This window comes from Mus pahari, chromosome 9 (assembly GCF_900095145.1).
Source record: "Mus pahari chromosome 9, PAHARI_EIJ_v1.1, whole genome shotgun sequence".
NCBI classification, from domain to species: Eukaryota; Metazoa; Chordata; class Mammalia; order Rodentia; family Muridae; genus Mus; species Mus pahari.
Genome location: NC_034598.1, coordinates 45,756,913 through 45,776,123, shown reverse-complemented (window position 1 = coordinate 45,776,123; position 19,211 = coordinate 45,756,913). Strand labels below are relative to the sequence as shown.

Sequence of the window (19,211 nt, the reverse complement as noted above, 5' to 3'; positions counted from 1 at the left end):
ACACACACACACACACACTCTCGCGAGCTCCTGGCTGCAGCCATACTCTGGCCATCACTTGAGGTTTCCTCCACCTCCAGCCACATCAGAGCATGTTCAGTCACAGTCAGCATGGCCCGCACTGTGGTGCCCTCTCCCACCCGCACCTTGCACCTGCTCAGAACTGGTGGGAAACCAGCTGGTGGAGCTGACTGCTGGCCCGGGACATGCGTACCTTCTGGTGCCTGGCTCCCCTCATGTGTGCGGCATAGGCGTCAGCCCCCGTGCAGGACACAGCGCACAGGCCACAGTGGAGGCTCTGGGATCCTCTAGGGCCTCCACTGGGCTGTGTGCTGGTCCTCTGAGCCGCCTGCTTCTTCCGGTGCTTCTGCCCTTCCAGGTGATCCCGATAGGTCTGGAACAAAGAGTGGGGAGGCCTGATGCGGGGGCCTTACCAGAATCAACACTCATCTGCAGGCCACACAGTAGGAGCTCAGGGGGACACAGGGTCCCTGGCTTCCTCTGCCACTGTGCCCTAAGTTAGAAGAGTCAGGGCCTACAGGACACAACAATGTCTCTTTCCCTCGACCTAAATAAACTCCAGCCAGGATTTTTAAGTGAACATTCACCAAGGGTTCTGTCTTGTATGGGAGCAAGGGGCTGCCCCCAAACAAAACCCAGCCTTTCCAGGCCAAAGTTTGGGGACAAAGGCCTGATTTCTGCTCCCAGGACCTCAGGAGCTGTTCTCTGAGGACTCAGGAGGTGGAGGCAGGAGCACTAGGAGTGTAAGGTCATCCTCAGCTACATAGCAAGCTCAAGACCAGCCTGGGCTATAGGAGACCATCCTTAAAACACAAAACCAGCTCAGCGAGGTAGTGCACACCATTAATCCCAACACTTGGGAGGCAGAGGCGAGCGGGAGGCAGGCAGATCTTTGAGTTCAAGGCTAGCCTGGTCTACAGAGAAGAGTTCCAGAACAACCAGGGCTACATGGAAAAACCCTGTCACAAAACCAAAACAAATCAAACAAACAAAAAACCCTAAACCACCAACAACAAAACAGGGCTGGAAAATTGGCTACATTGGAATTGGAAAAGAACAAAATTCAAGGGGCTCTGATGACCTCTCGTAGTTTTTATGGACAGGGCATGCATGTGGTACACCGACCTAGATGTAGACAAAACACTCATACACAGGAAATAAGATAAACGTAACTTTCAAATAAGAGAGTAATGAAAGAAAACCCCTTTTCAGATCTGCCTGGGGAATGTGACACACTTGCACACAACCATAGACACTTGATTTCACAGAGCTCTTCCACGCAGGGACTCTGCAGAGGAGAAACCCACAAATCAGGGCCACATACAGAACCAGACCACTTGGCCCATGTCAGTGAAAAAAGGCTCCATTCTTACAATTGTGAAAGCTAGGCTGGCCAGGCGGTGGTGGCGCACGCCTTTAATCCCAGCACTTGGGAGGCAGAGGCAGGCAGATTTCTGAATTTGAGGCCAGCCTGGTCTACAGAGTGAGTTCTAGGACAGCCAGGGCTATACAGAGAAACCCTTTCTCGAGAAACAAAAAAAAAAAAAAAAAAAAAAAAAAAAGCAAGCAAGCAAGCTAGGCCAGCAACGGCCAAGTCTCAGGGAGAAGACTGAAGGACTGAAGAAGGCCAGAAACAAACGGACCTGTTCCGGGGGATGACTCTGGGGATTAAAATTAAGAGGGCCTCGAGTTAGGAGGACTGCACGCTAAAGGCCCGCTTTGGCTACAGAGCGAGAGCACAATACTCTCAGTATCAAACCAGCATGCACACACGAGTGTTGTCTGTGTGCGTTCATCTGTGTATGGGCCTCTGTCTATCTCTGTGTCTCTTTCCCTCTCTGTGTGTAGTGTGATGCATGTGTGTTTCTGTGTGAGCAGGGGTGAGTGTGTGTCGCAAAGGCAGACTCTGACCCCAAGGTCTCTAGAAACCAGCCTATGATCCCGACAGGTTCCCTCTCACTGCTTTCTTTTCCATCCCATTCTTTTTGTTTTGTTTGTTTGTTTGTTTCGAGACAGGGTTTCTCTGTATAGCCCTGGCTGGCCTGGAACTCAGAAATCCGCCTGCCTCTGCCTCCCAAGTGCTGGGATTAAAGGCGTGTGCCACCACACCCGGCCCACCCCATTCTTTATACATTTAAATTTAATTCTCTATGTTGTTGCCTGTGTGTCTGTGCACTGCGTGTCTGAGTTGGCCAGCAGAGGGCGCTGTGGTCACAGGGTCCAGGACCCGCCACGTGGGCCTGGGAAACAAACCAGGGTCCTGTAGGGGACCTGTGACAGAGGCTGGCTTCACACTCACCACGTAGCTGAGGGTGGGCTGAATTCCCCACCCCCCTGCCTCCACTGCGGTGTGACAGGCCAGCACCAGGGCGCCTGCCACACCTGCCTATAGTTTTTGATGGACAGTGACGAGGAGCCGTGCAGTTGCCAGTCCTGACCTGCGGCCCCGCGCAGCTGACCCTGCAGACCTCGCAGTAGTGCATGGAGGGCGGTCTGGGGCCCGCCTTGGGCTTCGGCAGCCTGTCCAGGAACGGCAGCGCGTCGCTGGTAAAGGTGGGGTCCCAGGGCCCGAGGACAGGGCCACCCCACGGGTCCGAGCCCACAGGAGCCGGCGGTGGGGACGGTGCCTGCAACTTCCGCTGGGAGGAGGGCGGAGGACGCTGCGGGCCGGGCGACACTGAGTCCGAGTCAGGGCTGCGGGAGCTTGGTCCTAGGAAGGAGAGACGAGGGTGGGGCAGACTCAGCCAGGCTACCCCTGGCAGCAGGTCCACAGCGTATTTAACAGCACTGCAGCCCAGGCTGGACCCCGGTGACCTAGGTGGCTGTAGCGCCAGGACAAATCTCAGGCTAGCGGATCAGCCTTCCCTGTGCGGGTCCAGCTTGCCTGCAATGGCTGCAGCTCAGCTGGCCGGATCTCAAGGAAATTTTAAACCTGGGACTAGAGCTGGCAAGATGGCTCCGCAGATAAAAATGCTTGCAGCCAAGCCTGGTGGCCCGAGCTCCATCTCTGGGACCCACATGCCTCCTCCTTCCGGGCACAGGCCTGTCCTATGTGCCCCGTGCTGACTCGCACGTGGCCCCTTGTGCCGTCTAAGCAACCCTCTGACCAGACCGTGCTTCCCAGCCCCTCAGAGAATCCCCACAGCCCACCTGGCCTGCAGAGCGACCTGGCTGGCCGCTCCCGTGAGTCTGTGCGGCTCTTGGTCGCCTTCTCTCGGTAGCTGTGACCATCCTCCTGGAGGGTTCCGCGGACAGGGACACAGAGATAAAAGCAGCTCAAGGGGGTGGGCGGGACACTGGGGATGGCGGTAGGGTGGGATGCAGGATCGGTGTGGGGGAACAGTGGGGTAGGACGCTGGGGGTGGTGGGGCGGGCAGTGTGGTGAGAAGCTGGAGGCAGTGCACAGCCGGCTGCCCCCAATGCCATGTCTGATGAGACAGGTTGTCATAGGCTGGGCTGATCTGGAACTCTCCACTTAGCCTGGATGACATGACTCCCTGTCTTTACCTCTGGGGTGCTAGGAAGACAAGAGCTGCCCCTAGGCCCAGCTTATGTAGTTAGTGCTGGGGACAGAACCAACAGCTTTGTGTGTGCTGGGTGAGTGCGATACCCACTGAGCTACATTCCCAGTCACTGGAAAGAATCACTTTATTTATTAACGTATTGTGTGTACATATGTGCACCTGTATGGGGATGGGGGCATGTGCCACAGCACACATGTGGAATCAGAGGACAATTTGTGGGAATCCGTTCTCTCTTTCCACCATGTGGATCCCAGGGATCAAATTTAGCAGCCAGCGGAATGCCTTCACCTACTTACCACCTGCCAGCTTCCTTTCTCCCTCCCTCCCGTTTTTTTCAGTCAGGGTCTCTCTGTGTAGCCCTGGCTGGCCTGGAACTCTGTAGACCAGGCTGTCCTGGAACTCAGAGATCGGCCTGCCTCTGCCTCCTGAGTGCTGGGATTAAAGGTGTGTCCCATGCCTGCCTGTAGTTTTGCTTTTTTGAGGCAATATTGCCCCACCCCCTGCATAGACAGTGGTCCTGTGCCATGCAGTGGATCTGACACTTAGTGACAGTGACACAGGAATGGAAGACAGAGAAGGAAAAGGAGCTCCTGTTGCCCTTTGTCACAGAACAGCAGATCCTCCTTGACATTTATGGTGCAGATGGCCCACTGAGGCACAGCCGCCCACGAGGGTGAGCCACCTCCCTGTCCCTGGGTCCTAGTCACTCTGCTGCCCTTCAGAGCTATGGAAGGCCCTCACAGGCACAAGGCCCCCAGCATGGTCGGGAATGCCAGAGCTGCACCTGCGGTCTAACCTCCTCCTGGGGCCCATCACAACCCTCCTGCTTACACCTCTACTCCAATCAAATCCCAGCTCTGCTTCACAGCTGCCAGTGTGGAAGCCATGGTCCCAGTTTGGCCAGAGTCTAGGTACCCCAAGTGTTGGCAGTAAGAGTCAGAGATGGGTGGCAGGAGGTGTGGTTGTGGGAGGAGAGCTGCCTGGGAGAGGAGATCCCACCCACCACAGCCATTGTGGGCTCCTTCCAGCAGCCGCCACCAGCTCTGCACCCCTTAGTGTCTCCAGAGCGCTCTGGGCTCCTTGGAAGGCATCACTGTGGTGGCTCTGGTCATTCCAGAACATGTCTTGTCCCTAGAAATACAACTATGACACAGCTGACAGTTGGGGACACCATGCATGTCCCCATGCAACACTAATGCAGTCCCCGGTGGTGGGAGGGGCCTGGAGGTGGTCACAGTGTCAGCTGCTCCCACAGAGGATCTATCTTCAACTCCCACCACCCACTCAATGGCTCACAACTGTCTCAACTCCGGCTCCAGGCCATCTGATGCCCCTTTCTGGCCTCCACAGGCACTGTATACATGTGGTGCACAGACACACATGCAGTCAACACACTCATACATGTAAAAAATTAAATACAATCTTGTTGCATGGGATGGTGCTGTGGTACCTGGTGGGCGGATGCAGAGGTAGGCACAGGACCCCGGGGCTGGCTGCTGGATGTGGGACCCTGGCTGGCGTGGGGCTGGGAGCAGCTATACCCCACTGCGACTCCTCCTCCAGGTGCAGGCGGCTGGCTGGCAGGGGCCAGGGCCAGGCTGGCGGTGCTCTCCATTTTGGGGGTAGACTGCACAGTGTAGCTGGCCCCAGTAGCTGGGAGGGGGAAAGTGGAGGACGACTGGGTGCTAGAGCCAGCAGAACACAAAAGAGAGGGTGGGTTAGCTGAGTCCCCGTGGTTCATGACCCCCAGAGCAGGGACTGGGCCAGGCCAGCCCCTCTCTGCTATGGGGCCAGACCAGAATCACTGTCCCAGAGCTTGCACTAACGAGATCTGGTCAACAAGCTGAGGGAGCCTTTGTGTCAGTCTCTCCAGCATCAGCAACATAGGTGTGCATCACCATAACTGATATTTTACATGGACACTGGGGATTTGAACTCGGGTCTTCATACAGATGCACCAGGAACTTACAGCAAGTGCAATGCTGTCTCCCCTGTATGGCTTGATATCCAGTCACAGCTGCAGGCCTGGTGCCCCAGCTGTTCCGGGATATTTTAGTTTTGTGCATATGGATGTTTTGCTTACATTGCTTGTGTGGGTGATGCCCAGAGGCCAGCAGAGAGCTCCAGGCTCCAGAACTGAAGGCAGAAACAGTGAATCACCCCACGCTCTCTGCAAGGGCAGCGCTGCTCTGAACCCCTAGCCATCTCTCCAGACCCTTATTCTAGGTAGGACCCCCCCCCCCACTGCCTCAATCGCTGGGTAGATGGCACCAACAGCCACCAGTTATGGCCGTCTGTACCATGGAAGCCCTCTGGAGAGGCTGGGGATGTGATTCTGTTTGAGGGGTCTCGTGGCACTAAGAACCCAACCCAAAGCCACATACTCTACCCACGGGGTGTGGCCCCAGTGGCAGCTTAGAAAATCCCTGGCTACTTGAGACACATCAGAGAATCCAGGTGGAAGCAGGAGGTGCTGAAGGTGTGTTACCCTGACATTCTGTAGTGTCACTGTGAGATCCCTGTATCTATAAAAACTGGTGTCACTGCTGAGGGTTCCCAGGCCCACGGGGATCCTGAGCGACTAGAGGTTATCACCATGGTAACCATCCAGAGTTCAAAAACTGAGCCTAGATCAGGAGCTGCCAGAGGGGTGCCAGGTGATACCTAGAAGACCCGGCTGCTGCTGGCTGATGGAGTTGTGGTCTTGGTGACAGGCAGAGGCCTTCGGAGTGTCTCCAAGGGACAGGGAGTGGACCCATGTTTTCCTGAGTAGCTTCATGTCAAGTCAACATGGGCTAAAGTCATCACAAAGGAGTCTCAGTTGAGAAAATGCCTCCATAAGATCAGGCTGTAGGCAAGCCTGTAGGGCGTCTTCTTAGTGATGGGTGGGCACCACTGTGGGTGGTGCCATCCCTGGGCTGGTGGTCTTGAGTTCTATAAGCAGGCTGAGCAAGCCATGGGGAGCAAGCCAGTAAATGGGCCTCTGCATCAGCTTGTTCTCAATAAGGGGCAGTGGTGTGAAGTCATAAGCTGAGTTAAACACTTTGTGCCCCAACTTCTTTGGGCTATGGCGTTTCATCATGGCAACAGTAACCCATGGCAACAGTAACCCTGACTAAGACCGATTGGTGCCAGGTTCATGAGGAGTTGCTGAGACAGACCTGAGCATTCTACGGAGGACTGGAGGACTGAAAAGCTGTCAAGAGAGTTCGGGAGATGCTTTCCCAGAGGGTGCGGGGCACCTGGTAGAAACCAGGCCTGTGAGGCTCACAGGGAGTGAAGACCGCATGGGGGCCATCTGCAATTCTGAACAAGGGTCTGTGGTTCTAGTCCATCCACGTGAAGAAAAGAAAGACAGAAGAGACCAGCGTCACTGAGGTGAAGTCTTCCGGGGAGTGTTTCCTGAGGGCCAGCACACAGCCGTGTTCCAGAGGTGGCCGAGGCTGTACCTCAGGCAGCCAAACTTAGTAAGAGTCATCCAGGTGGTACTGGTTTGGAAAGCATGGAGGGAGGGGTCATGGAGAGCGGCTGGGCTCGGCACTTCGAGAGGCCAGGAGAGCCACTGGTGAAGGTGCGTCCACAGTGGCAGTTGATGGCCCCGGAATGAAAGGGTCATGCAAAGAAGTTGAGTCTTGGCACCATGAAGGGATCCCATGACAGGCTACTGGTGAAAGTGCAGCCCAGTTGCACAGAGACCACAGTGCTTTGGAGACGCCAGGACCATGGGATGACCACCAAGACCAGCAGCAGCCGTGGTAGAGTAGAGGCAGCCAGAACTTAGAAGACAAGCTGCGTGTGCTACCGGGGCCGAGGAGCCCCAGAGGAAGCCCAGATAGCTGGATCCTGAGTTAGCTACATCGGTGAAATTGCTTTTGCCTTGCTCCACTTTGTCTTGGTTCATTCCTCTTGGAACCCACAGTTGAGAGACTTTGAATTTTTTTAAAGAGATTTTGGAGTTTTACAGAGCAGATATTTTAAAAAAGAAGCTGAGTTTTTAATCCATTTAAAAAGATTTATTATTTTTACTTTTTGTGTGGAGTTTCTTTGCCTGCATGTCTGTCTGTGCACCACATGTGTACCTGGTGCCTGCAGAGGCCAGAAGGGGGTTTCAGGTCCCCTGGGGTCACAGGTGGTTTTGAGCTGCTGTGGGAGAGTGCCAGGTACCAAACCCAGGTCCTCTGAAATGACAGTCAGTGCTCTAACCACTGGGCACTTCTCCGGCTCCAGAGAGACAGGAGTTTAAACGGTTTGATTGATTTGTAAAGAAGTTTGTAGTATGTTTTGTATTGTGATGTTTTCTGACAAGCAATCTTGAGGACTAAAGTCACTGCTAAATAGTGTCGTACTGGTGTGTCAATTTGACAAAGGTCAATTGTGCTGAACATTTATCAATTTGACACAAGCTAGAGTCACCTGAGAGGAGGGAACCCATTGAGAAAATGATTCCATAAGATCAGGCTGTAGGCAAGCCTGTAGGGCGGTTTCTTAATTAGCGACCAATGGGGTAGGGCACAGCCCACTGTGGGTGGTGCCATCCCTGGGCTGTGGTCCAGGGTTCTACAGGACAGCAGGCTGAGCAAGTCATGGGGAGCAAGCCAGTGAGCAGCACCCTCCATGGCCTCTGCATCAGCTCCTATCTCCAGGCTCCTGCCCTGTGTGAGTTCCTGTCATGGTGATCTGAAAGTGTACGTCACACAAATCCTTTCCTCCCAGCTTGCTGTTCACTGGAGTCTTTTCTCTTCTCTTCTTTCCTTTTTATCATTTGTATATTTGTGTGTATTGTGCTATGGCAGTGGACTTGCCTGACTTACAGGCCTAGAACTCTGGTCCCCACAGTGACCTTCTCACCAGCTCTTGGCCCAGGTGTGTTATCACTGCAACTGTAACCCTAACCAAGCCACCAAGTGAAGAGGACATGTCCCCAGCTGTCAGCCCCCAACTCCCCCCACACAGCTCCTTCTCCCCCTCACCTGGCACTGACATTCATGTGGTCATTTATTTAGAGACAAGGTCTCCTTAAGTCCCTCAGCCTGGCCTCATACTCACTGTAGCACAGGCTAGCCCTGAACTTAAGACACACACACACACACACACACACACACTCACACACACTGCCTCAGCTTCTCTTTTCAAAGACTGAATTGGAAACCTGTGCCACTTGCCTGTGCTTTACTGACTTCCTAAGACCAGAGGCTCACTTCTCCCTGCCTAGCTAAACTCTCCATCCATTAGACACAGAACCCCAGACCCCATCCCCATCTGGAGAGCCCCCCATCCATCTGGGACTAGAACCCAAATTCATCCCTGTCTAGAGGGTAACCCATCTGTCAGAGACCAGAACCCCCAATCCATACTCACCTGGAGGGTCCCCCATTCATCAGGGATTAGAATCCCCAATTCAGACCCATCCACTAGACATCAGAACCCCAGACTCCATCCCCGTCTCGAGGGTCCTCCATCCACCAGGAACCAGAACTCTGACTCCATCCCTGCCTGGAGGATTCCCCCATACATCAGACACCAAAATCTCCAGTTCTATCCATCGGGGGCCAGAACACCCCACCCTACTCCCGCCTGGAAGGTTCCCCAAGGTCTCAGGTCCTCTCCCCCAACTCTGTCCTCCATCCTCGGTCCCCACCTTCCCCAGTCAGGTCGGTCCCTCCTAGGCTGGCTCTATCCCCACGGGGTCCCCGCCCCCACCCTGCCTGTCACTCCCCGGACTCCCCGCCCCGCTCTCCCGCGGACCCCAGGGGCCGTCGCCCCGCCTTGGGTCCGCCCCACTCCCCGTGACTCACGACCGAGTCCCGCGGGGTTGGGGCGCCTCGCCGCCCACGGGGCTCGTTACCTGGACGACGGGCTGGTGCCCTGCGCGAGGCCGGAAGAGCTGCTAGCCGCCATGTCCACGTCCTCCCGGAGCCCACGGGAGTGACGTCAGGGCCCTGCCCCCGACGCACCGCCCCGTGCTCGTTCAAGCCCCGCCCCTGCTCGAACCTGCCATCCCTAGCCCCAGAGAGTCTCAGCCTGACTCCGCCCACTGGCCAAGCCCCGCCCCCACCGAGGACGCCTATCTCAGGTGCCTCTATGATGATGAAAGGACATCTTAGGGAAGTCGGTTCTAGACCCGGCCTGCCATCCGCCACATGGAGTCCCAGGGATCAATGATCGAACTCCAGTAGTTGGGCTTGGCGGCAAGCCCCATCACCTGCTGATGTACACTGCCACCCTCCTCATCTCTTCTGGGACGCAAGGCAGAGAGCTGGCTGATTCTTGGACAGAAAGCTTGGGAATTCCAAGGCTGAGAGGGTGGGTGGTGGCACGTGACCATCCTTGACCTGAGCATGTGTGGCCTCCAAGGCTTAAGGCTCTAGGTGTGTAGCCCACGTCTTTCTAGAAGGCAGAGGGGGACTGCGGCAGTTTCTCTTGAGTTACATATGATCTTTTCCCCTATTATTTATTGCAAGCCCTGTGCCCTTGACTTTTGCCCCTGGGAGTCCAACAGCTTCCGACGTGTTCTAGAAGGGTGCATACTGATTTATCAGCGCTAAAGGAAACACACAAAATAGAGTAATAGTCAGAAAATGGGAGGAAATACAGAGACCTACTCCAACATGGATGGATGGCCCTTGAGGGCAGCATGTCAACATAAGTCAGACACAAAAGGACACTCAGGCCAGGATCTCACTCCCAGGAGGTTTCTGGAGTCCTCAGACTGACCAACTCAGGAAGTGAGATATAGGAAGTAGGGAGGTGATGGGCATAGTGTGGGTAGATGGAAGGTTCTGAACGTGGGTGGGAGTTACAGCCACACTGACAGGTGAATGAGCCGAATGCTCAGTAAGACAGCAGCCACACATTTTCCATGGTGGGAAATGCCTAGAACAAACCTGGAGTCAGGAAGAGGTAGCCTATGTGACCTACACTCACATGTACACTCATGAACGTTGGAGGTCTGAGAGAACCCACCGACAGCACAGGCAAAGGCCCTGTGGTAGGAAAGACTTGATGTGCTCACAGGATGTGCAGAAAGAACCTCGGAAATCCACTACTATGTGGGGTCTTATATTAGTTACCAGGAAAAGTAAGAAACTGAAGGGAGTGGGGGGTTAAACACCAAGCATTTATTCTCTCACACTTTCAGGGACCAAAGTCTGGGCGATTAGTTCTTTATGGACACTGGGGACATCCTTCTCTGCTCTTTTACTTCTGGTAACGTCTGGAAATCAACCGCAGCTCTCAGCTGCTAAATCAAATCTCCAGCTTAGTCTCCATCTTCCCCAGGACCCTGGATTGCCACGCTAGGCAGAGCTTGACCCCTGACCACGCCCTCAGACCCTCACTGGGGGAATTCTATGCAGGACACCACCTCTGACCACGCCCCCACCCTCTTTAAATGTTTGTGTGTGAGTGTGTGCGTGTGTGTGTGTGTGTGTGTGTGTGTGTGCATGTGTCAGTGCACATGCAGAGTGCAGCCGTTGACGTCAATGGCTCTCCGATTGCTTTTCGGTTAGCCTCAGCCTCCTCCTGCGCCTGCTGCGGGCTGGAACTGCCAGTGCACACTAGCATCTCTGCCCACCCCCCCTCCTCCCTGACATCTCCATGCACACCTGCTGAACCATCCCGTGTGACCCCTCTTCTCACTTCTGAGATGGGGGCTCACCAAGTTGCCCAGGCTGACCTTAGTCTGCCCTGGCTTTGAACTTGCAACTCCCCTGTCTCAGCGCTCCCAGTACTTGAGACCAGGATACAAACTGTCTTTCCATCCAACTGCAGATGCTGAGCTGCGAGCTGTCCATTTTTCCATCATTCCTCTGGGCAACTGCAGGGGGCGCTGTTCCCACTGTAGCGCAGACCCAATACATCTAAAACAATCAGCCAGGTTCGCCGCATCCCAACATCCAGTCTTGTCCTGGGTGAATGAGGAACCCTTTGACTCACCCTGGAAAGGGGATCTGGAAGCCTCCATTTCTCTGCCCTCAAAGATGGTTTCAAGGGCGTCTCTTCCCCCATACCAAAGAGTCCTGCAGGCTCCCCGCCCCCATCCCGTAAGAGCCAGGCCATGGCTGCTTGTCCGTTTGTTTATTTTCTCTTATGATTTTGCATAAGTGAGATGCACCATCTCAGAGACTTTTTTTTTTTTTTTTTTTTTTAGAAATTGTTTCATGTTCAAAGAACAAACTGTGGGCATGGCTGGAAGAATGCTTTCCCCTCAGCCAATGGGGAGAGGAGGATGCAGGCAGGGATGCTAGAACTGTCTATCAGGCCTGGGCCCGCCCCCTGCACACAAAAGCAGCTTCCTCCACTATCTGAGGGAAGACAGAGCCTCAGCCATCAGAAAGGAAAAAGCCAGAGCCGCGGCAGGCCTGGGCTGCGATGGCGGGGGAAACAGAGACTAAAGGGGGACAGGGGCGCTGCTACTAAACCACGGCGCCGCCTTCTACAGCTGGGCGGGACAGGTGTGCTGTGGCCACGTCGCCCTGGGTGACCTTCCTCGGATGTGGACTTGGCCCTGAGCATCCTTCCGCCAGGCCCCTCGCCTGGGTACCACCGAGAAATGCCCGCCTTTGTGTCCAAGTGACAGCGCAGAGGCAGCCTCCGCCACCGAGGTGAGTGGGCCTTTTGCAAACTGGAAATTTAAATTGTCATTTGTCCCATGCTTCAAGCCCAGCTATGGAAAGGTTTACTGGGGAAATGCTGGCGGCACCCCAGCGCGGATGCTGAGCCAGCCAGGAGGGTCGGGGGTGGGGTGAAGGGAATGCAGAACCCAAGGATTAGAGCCCCAGTTCTCGGCGGAGCATCCTGGGGGCGGTAAACCTCCCATCCGGTGTCGAGTGTTTTCTATTTATAACCCTGACTGCGGGCTCGGAGAAATCAGCATTGCATATACATTTAAAAGGGTGGGTATTTTAGCAGCGTGGCCACCGGCCGGGACCTACACTGTTTATCCTGGATTTTTTTTTTTAGGGGGGGGGTTCCTGGTCACTCGCTGTCACCTGACATTCGTGGACATCTACCACACCCAAGGACTTGGAAGTGTATAGATAAGGGGGTCCTTTCCTGATCATGGGGGTTCATGGGGGACCTGTGTCACCTCCCTGCACGGACACAATAGATTTATCTGTGTGCTTGGGGAGGCCAGCTGCTCACCTCATGTTGGCGATACACTGGGGGACAGATTATTTTTCTCCTCTGCTGTGTCTCAGTCTTCTTCATGAATGGGTGATGACATCCAAGTGGGCCCCGCCTCCTCTGGGCTCCGCAGCATCTCAGCTGATGGCCATCATCTACTGGCTGCTGGAGACACACCCCAGCCACCAGCCCTACACCACACTGATCGCTGGGCAGGGCAGTGGCCCTTGTCATCAGATCAGGGAACTGAGTAAGGGTGACTTTGTGGTAAACCCTAACACCCCGCGGGGGTCTGGACTCTGGAACTCTGTTGTAAACATGGAGATAAGAAGAAAAACATGATGTAGCAGGCATGACCCTGTTGGTGCCAGGGTTTGGTGTGGGGGCGTCCCTAGTTTTGTGTGTGTGTGTGTGTCCGTGTGTGTGTGTGTGTGTGTGTGTGTGTGTGTGTCCTCCCAACACTGGCTGCCAACATGAAGTGCTTCCATCTGATAGTCTGGGGAGTCTCCATGGCACCAGAGCACCATACTGCCCCAATACCTTGCCAGCAAGGGAGGTAGAAGAACCAGCCCGGTTGTAACTACCGGTTCACAAACCAGACAGAGCTGCAAGGGCCCACCTTGCAAAAGGACTTGATCTGCAGCACTCTGGTGGCTTCTGAGAGCACAGAGCTAAAGCTTAGAGACGACTGACTGTTGGCCTGAGTTTGCTGCTGGGACACACATAGTAGAAGGAGAGACCCAGGACCTCCACATTGTCCTCTGACCTTCCTGAAATAGCCAAAGAAGTACCAATACCCCCCACACTGACAAGATAGATAACTAATTGTAAAAGTGACCGAACTGGCAATGGTGGTGTGCTGGCACTTGGGCTGAGGTGGAACCACATAGTGAGATTCAGGAGAACTAGGGCTACACAAACACACACACACACACACACACACACACACACACACACACACACACACAACTACAAAAATAATCACAGCTGGGGCTGGAGGAGAGGTGGCTCTGTAGTTAGAGCGCTGGCTGCTCTTGCAGAAGACCTGGGTTCAAGTCCCAGCACCCACATAGCAGCTCATAACCACCTGTAACTCCAGCTCCAGGAGATCCACCACCTTCTCTTTTGTCCTCCAAGGGTAAAAGGCATGCACAGAGTGCACAGACATCTGTACAGGCAAAACACATACATGCAACATACGTCTGAGACAAAAAAAAAAAAAAAAAAGGAATCCCACCCCTAGGGAAGCAGAGACTGGAGGGTCCCAGGACTCTGGTGCGGAGAGCCTCTGCCTCAATATGTATGGCAGAGAGTGACAAAGACACTGGTGTTGACCTGTGACCTCCATCTAAATGTGCACATTATGCATGCACAGGAACAATAGATTTTTATGGAGCATGGGAATGAGAGGTGATAGGCTCAGAGGACATCTCCAAAAGCCATGATGTATTCAACCAATAACAGATAGAAACTGAGGCACTGACAGGAGAAATGAGGAGGTCAGGACCTAACCTGGCACTCAGTTCTCTCTTCCACTATGGATGTCCTGGTAGCTGGTCTTTGCTTCTTTGTGGGTTCTTCTCCCCCACCTTTTATTCCTCCATCACTAGACAGAAGAGAAACAAGGTTACAGGAGAGAGGAATTAGGAAAATCCTTGAATCTAATTTCTTTCCCTTTGTTTCTTCTTTGACCCCAGCTACTAACAAACCACAGCTCACCCACCCCATCTCACGTCCAAGCATTTATGTAGCCTCTGAAAAGTTCCCAGAATTCCAAATGTCACACAATCTCAGAAACTACCTGCAGCTGGCAAAATCATGCCTCTGCTAGAGCATGAGGCAAATCATTGTCAGCTGCTGTGGACGGTCAGAAGTAGTCCCACATCCCACACCTGGGATTAAAATGCTACTACATCCTTATAATATTTCTGTTCATCAAAGAACTGAAACTCCAGAGCATGCAGTACATCCCCGCTTCTCTTTTAAGGCATTAACTGTGCTGTGTGTAGAAGGAAATTATAAACAGAGACATTTTCATGCAATAAGTGCTTTGGGTCAGTGGCCAAGGTTTTCTGGATACTTCTCCAGCTCAGTTCTAATCGTTATCAGTTTTGATGGTATCCACAACTTTTCATTTCCTGTAGAAATATAAGCAAGTCCATACCTCAGTGCAAAACTTTGGAGATTTTCACTCCTACGTTAATGTAGCCTTATAATACATAAGCTGATTTAATTGCAGTTTTTTTTTCTGTAACCCAGTCTTGCTCCACTGCTGTTGTTCCTTTCTCGTTAACATTTAGAAAGTTGTTTGTTTTTTTTTTTTTTTTAAAAAAAGATTTATCTTTTTACAGTGTAAGTACACTGTAGCTGTCTTCAGACACTCCAGAAGAGAGAGTCAGATCTTGTTAAGGATGGTTGTGAGCCAATATGTGGTTGCTGGGATTTGAACTCTGTACCTTTGGAAGAGCAGTCAGGTGCTCTTACCCACTGAGCCATCTCACAAGCCCCTTATTTTATTTATTTATTTATTTATTTATTTATTTTTGTTTTTTTCGAAACAGGGTTTCTCTGTGTAGTCCTGGCTGTCCTGGAACTCACTCTGTAGACTAGGCTGGCCTTGAACTCAGAAATCTGCCTGCCTCTGCCTCCCAAGTGCTGGGATTAAAGGCGTGCACCACCATGCCCGGCTTTATTTTTTTTAATGTAAGTACACCATACCTGTTTTCAGACATTCCAGAAGAGGGTGTCATATCTTGTTAGGATAGTTGTGAGCCACCATGTGGTTGCTGGGATTTGAACTCAGAACCTTCGGAAGAGCAATCAGTGCTCTTAACTGCTGAGCCATCTCTCCAGCCCCAACATTTAGAAAGTTTAAAGCTAGCAGACCACTGTCAATTCTATCTCTGGAATTTAAAAAAATTTTTTTTTCTCTTTGTTACATGTTATTCATTGACTGAAATGGCCTATAATTTTTGCTTCGGAGACTTAAGCCAGGTCCCCAAGGCCATTTCTCAATGGTAAGAAATGACCTTGAATGTCTTTTTTGGACCCACACTCATTGGTCCAGTGGCAGCCCTTTCCACATGGCCTGCACACCCCTGGAAGCCTGGGCCTTCTTTCTGGCTTATATTTTATTTTATTTTATTTTATTTTATTTTATTTATTTATTTGGTTTGGTTTTTTCGAGACAGGGTTTCTCTGTGTAGCCCTGGCTGTCCTGGAACTCACTGTAGACCAGACTGGCCTCGAACTCAGAAATCCGCCTGCCTCTGCCTCCCAAGTGCTAGGATTAAAGGTGTGCGCCACCATGCCCAGCTCTGGCTTATATTTTAAAAAAAATCATTGCCCTTGGAGATGCCTTGTTCCAGGGAATAAGTCTATTTTGGGCATCCCATATGAAATTATTGCCTCTTTAAAAGGCCTTGGATCTATCATTTCTATAGGATCCCATCCTGTCTCCTCATAACCTTGTCCCACCATTAGCAGGCTCATGCTGTATGTGTACTGGGGATGGTGGTCTCCTAACCCCAGCCCACCCCTTCCCTAACTCTGCCAAATCATTCCAGATTAACCCTTTCTTTCCAAAGGGGTTGTTTCATCAGCCTGTCTTCCTGCCTTTCCAGCTTTTCTCTGACCCGACCTCACTCTGGAGTTTTTCCCCTCTAAGTCTGGAGTGGGGAAAGCCAGCCCACTCTCTCTCTCAGTCACCCAGATTGAGCCTTTTTGTTCTCTCTTTCCGGTGTTCCTCACTCCCCAAGCCCTTCCATTTCCACCCTCACCCTCTCCAGTGACCCCTTTGTTTTTCCATTTCAGCCTTTCTTTTTTGTTGCTGTTTCTCAGGCCCCTCCATTTCCACCTGCAGTTTTCCCAACTGCTCAGCCGTTCTTCCAACATTTTTTTGAAACAATATAAGAAGAATAAAAGGAAAAAAAAAAAACAAAACAGAAAATCCCTTCTGGGAGCAAAGCAGATATCCGAGTGGTAGCAGCTGCAATAAATGTTTTATTGACAAAAAAAGAAAGAAAGAAAGAAAGAAAGAAAGAAAGAAAGAAAGAAAGAAAGAAAGAAAGAAAGAAAGAAAGAAATATTGACATCTTGGGAAAAAAAACCAAAGCAAGTCGGGCATGGTGGCGCGCATGCCTTTAATCCCAGCACTTGAGAGGCAGAGTCAGGTGGATTTCTGAGTTTGAGGTCAGCCTGGTCTACAAAGTGAGTTCCAGGACAGCCAGGGCTACACAGAGAAACCCTGTCTCAAAAACACCAACCAACCAACCATCAATCCATCTCTTCATCCGCGGCTGGTTCCTCTACAGCATTTGGAATCAATGTTCCCCTTTTCCCTGTACAGAGCCCCACGCTGGGCAACGTTGTAGCAGGCCTTTGCTACTTTGTAGGTTCTTTTCCACACTCTTTATTCCCCTACCCTACCCCTAGTTTCACCCAGTCAGTACTTAGGAGAGAAAGAAGGATGGGGTGGGGGGTGGGGAGAGAGATCTCTGAATTGAACTGAATTTCATTTTACTTCTTTTTTGGCCACAACTACTAACAAATCACAGCCCAGCCACCCCATCTCTGGGCTCTAGCATTTATATATCCTCTGAAAAGTCCCCAGAATTCCAAAGGTCACACAATCATGGAAACTATCAGCAGCTGGCAAAACTACCCCTCTGCTGTGAGGTAAATCTTAGCTGCTACGGGACAGTCTGAAGCAGTCCCACACCCCATACCAGGGATTAAAATGAAAATATATATCTGCAATATTTCTGTGTTTCCCAAAGATTCCAAAATTCCAGAATTCTTACTATAGGTCTTATGATTGAATGTTGGTGGCCACTGCCCTTTCCCAGTCCGAGGCTGAGATGGAGGAAGGGAGCAGAGGACCTGGATCAGACAGAAGCCGCTTAGAGAGAAGTTCCCTTGTGAAAGTGCTGATCACAACGGGGAAAATGAACCTGACAGTCATTCATATTAAAGTATGAATGAGGTTGGTGCTGAGATTAAAGGAGCGCGCCACCACAGGCTGTTTGTGTTTTAGGCTTGTTTTGTTTTGCTTTTGTTTTAAATTCAGTTGAGGTTGGTAGGAAAGGAGGGAAAATGAGTTATCTTGGGTTGTGGCTGCTCTGGAGAAGGTGGGTTTGAGAGGTCCCAATGAAGGGGGCGGTATCTAGAGGCTCAGCTCTTCACCTGAATTCATACACAGGCAGAGATGTCCTAAGTCCCATGCGTTCTGATCGGTGAGACTGGAATCCTACTACTGAGAGCTGGGTCAGGCAAAGCTCCACACAGTAGCGTGTCGGGGGTGGGAGGCTGAAGTCATGGCTGGCTAGTTCAGTCTGCTTTTTCTTCCCCAGATCATCTTCTGGGTCACCCAAGTTTCCAGACCGCTTCTCTTTCCAGCTCTCATGGGGACCACAGAAGCTACACTAAGGATGGAAAATGTGGACGTGAGGGATGAATGGCAGGATGAGGATCTGCCCAGGTGAGGGTGCCAGCGTCCCTGTCGTCGGGTCCTTCCAAGACTACCAGACAGGAAATTCTTGTAGCCAGGCTGGTTGTGATGACCAAGTCCTAAAGCTCAGCTCTCCACAGAGGGAGCCAGAGAATTCCTTCAGGCTAACCTGAAGGGCAGAGCAAAAACCTTGTATCAAATAGCAAAGGAGCGTGGTGAGGAACCGAGCCCTGCCTAAAATCCCCTAGTGAGTGCTTAGGGGCGTGGTCAGGGGTGGAGTATTTGCCTAGACCCCCCCAGTGAGGGGGCTAGGGGCGTGGTCGGGGTGGAGCTCTACAATAAAATCTCCCAGGGAGGACCTTTTAGACTATCCTGAGCTAAATGAAATACTGTTTTGAAAAACAGGTCCTGTGGAGATGACTCCCAGGGTAAAGTGCTTCCAATATATCCGTGAGGATCCATTTTCAAGCCCTAGACCCCGGGGAAGAATCCAAGAGGCCATTTGTGACCCGAACTGAGGAGGTTAAAAAGTTGGAGCTTGAAGATTGCTGACTAGACATACTAGTCTAGTTGGCAATGTCCTGGCCACCGAGAGGCCCTTTCTCAAGAACAAATGGAGACAAAGTGTTGGGGGATTGGTTCTAATGCTTTGTCTTACTCCTGCTCCCCAAAAGCCAAGCTTCCAGACCCGAGGGTCCCTGCTCCCAGCTGGCTTCAATTGGAAAGTAAAGAATTACCATACAGCCATTGGCTGGGCAGGGAGACGGGGCGGGGCTTTCAGATTGTGCATGCAAGGGGTGGGGGGAGAGAGAAGAGGGGGAGAGAGCGAGGGAGATGGAGACCGAGACGGAGGCAGAATTGCCTTGATGGGGAAGCAGAGGGATTAGAAGTAAGAGCTGTAGGAAAGAACTAAACTAACCATGTAAGAATTTGGGAAAGTGCCGAGCATGGTGGCACACGCCTTTAATCCCAGCACTCTGGAGGCAGAGGCAGGCGGATTTTTGAGTTCGAGGCCAGCCTGGTCTACAGAGTGAGTTCCAGGACAGCCAGGGCTACACAGAGAAACCCTGTCTCGAAAAACCAAAAAAAAA

General features: G+C 52.2%; 2 protein-coding genes across 4 annotated transcripts in view; one reads left to right on the top strand and one right to left on the bottom strand.

Annotated features, from left to right (window-relative positions):
• Zfr2 (zinc finger RNA binding protein 2) overlaps positions 1-9,462 on the bottom strand; it is a 19,560-nt gene extending 10,098 nt beyond the window's left edge. Inside the window, exons 1-6 of one of the 3 annotated variants that reach the window (XM_029542613.1) lie at positions 9,391-9,462; positions 8,904-9,038; positions 4,996-5,230; positions 3,172-3,256; positions 2,460-2,731; positions 215-394 (exon numbers count right to left, since the gene is read on the bottom strand). In XM_029542613.1, the coding sequence (XP_029398473.1) occupies positions 215-394; positions 2,460-2,731; positions 3,172-3,256; positions 4,996-5,230; positions 8,904-8,923 (792 nt within the window). In that variant the 5' untranslated portion in view covers positions 8,924-9,038; positions 9,391-9,462. Of the gene's footprint in view, positions 1-214; positions 395-2,459; positions 2,732-3,171; positions 3,257-4,995; positions 7,498-8,903; positions 9,039-9,390 lie in introns of those variants that run through there. The other 2 variants (XM_021204252.2, XM_029542612.1) reach the window with 2 other exon arrangements.
• Positions 9,463-11,821: 2,359 nt separating this feature from the next.
• Atcay (ATCAY kinesin light chain interacting caytaxin) overlaps positions 11,822-19,211 on the top strand; it is a 25,371-nt gene continuing 17,981 nt past the window's right edge. The window contains exons 1-2 of the mRNA XM_021204561.2: positions 11,822-12,148; positions 18,023-18,150. Coding sequence (XP_021060220.1) covers positions 18,074-18,150 — 77 coding nt within the window. The 5' untranslated portion in view covers positions 11,822-12,148; positions 18,023-18,073. The remainder of the gene's footprint in view (positions 12,149-18,022; positions 18,151-19,211) is intronic.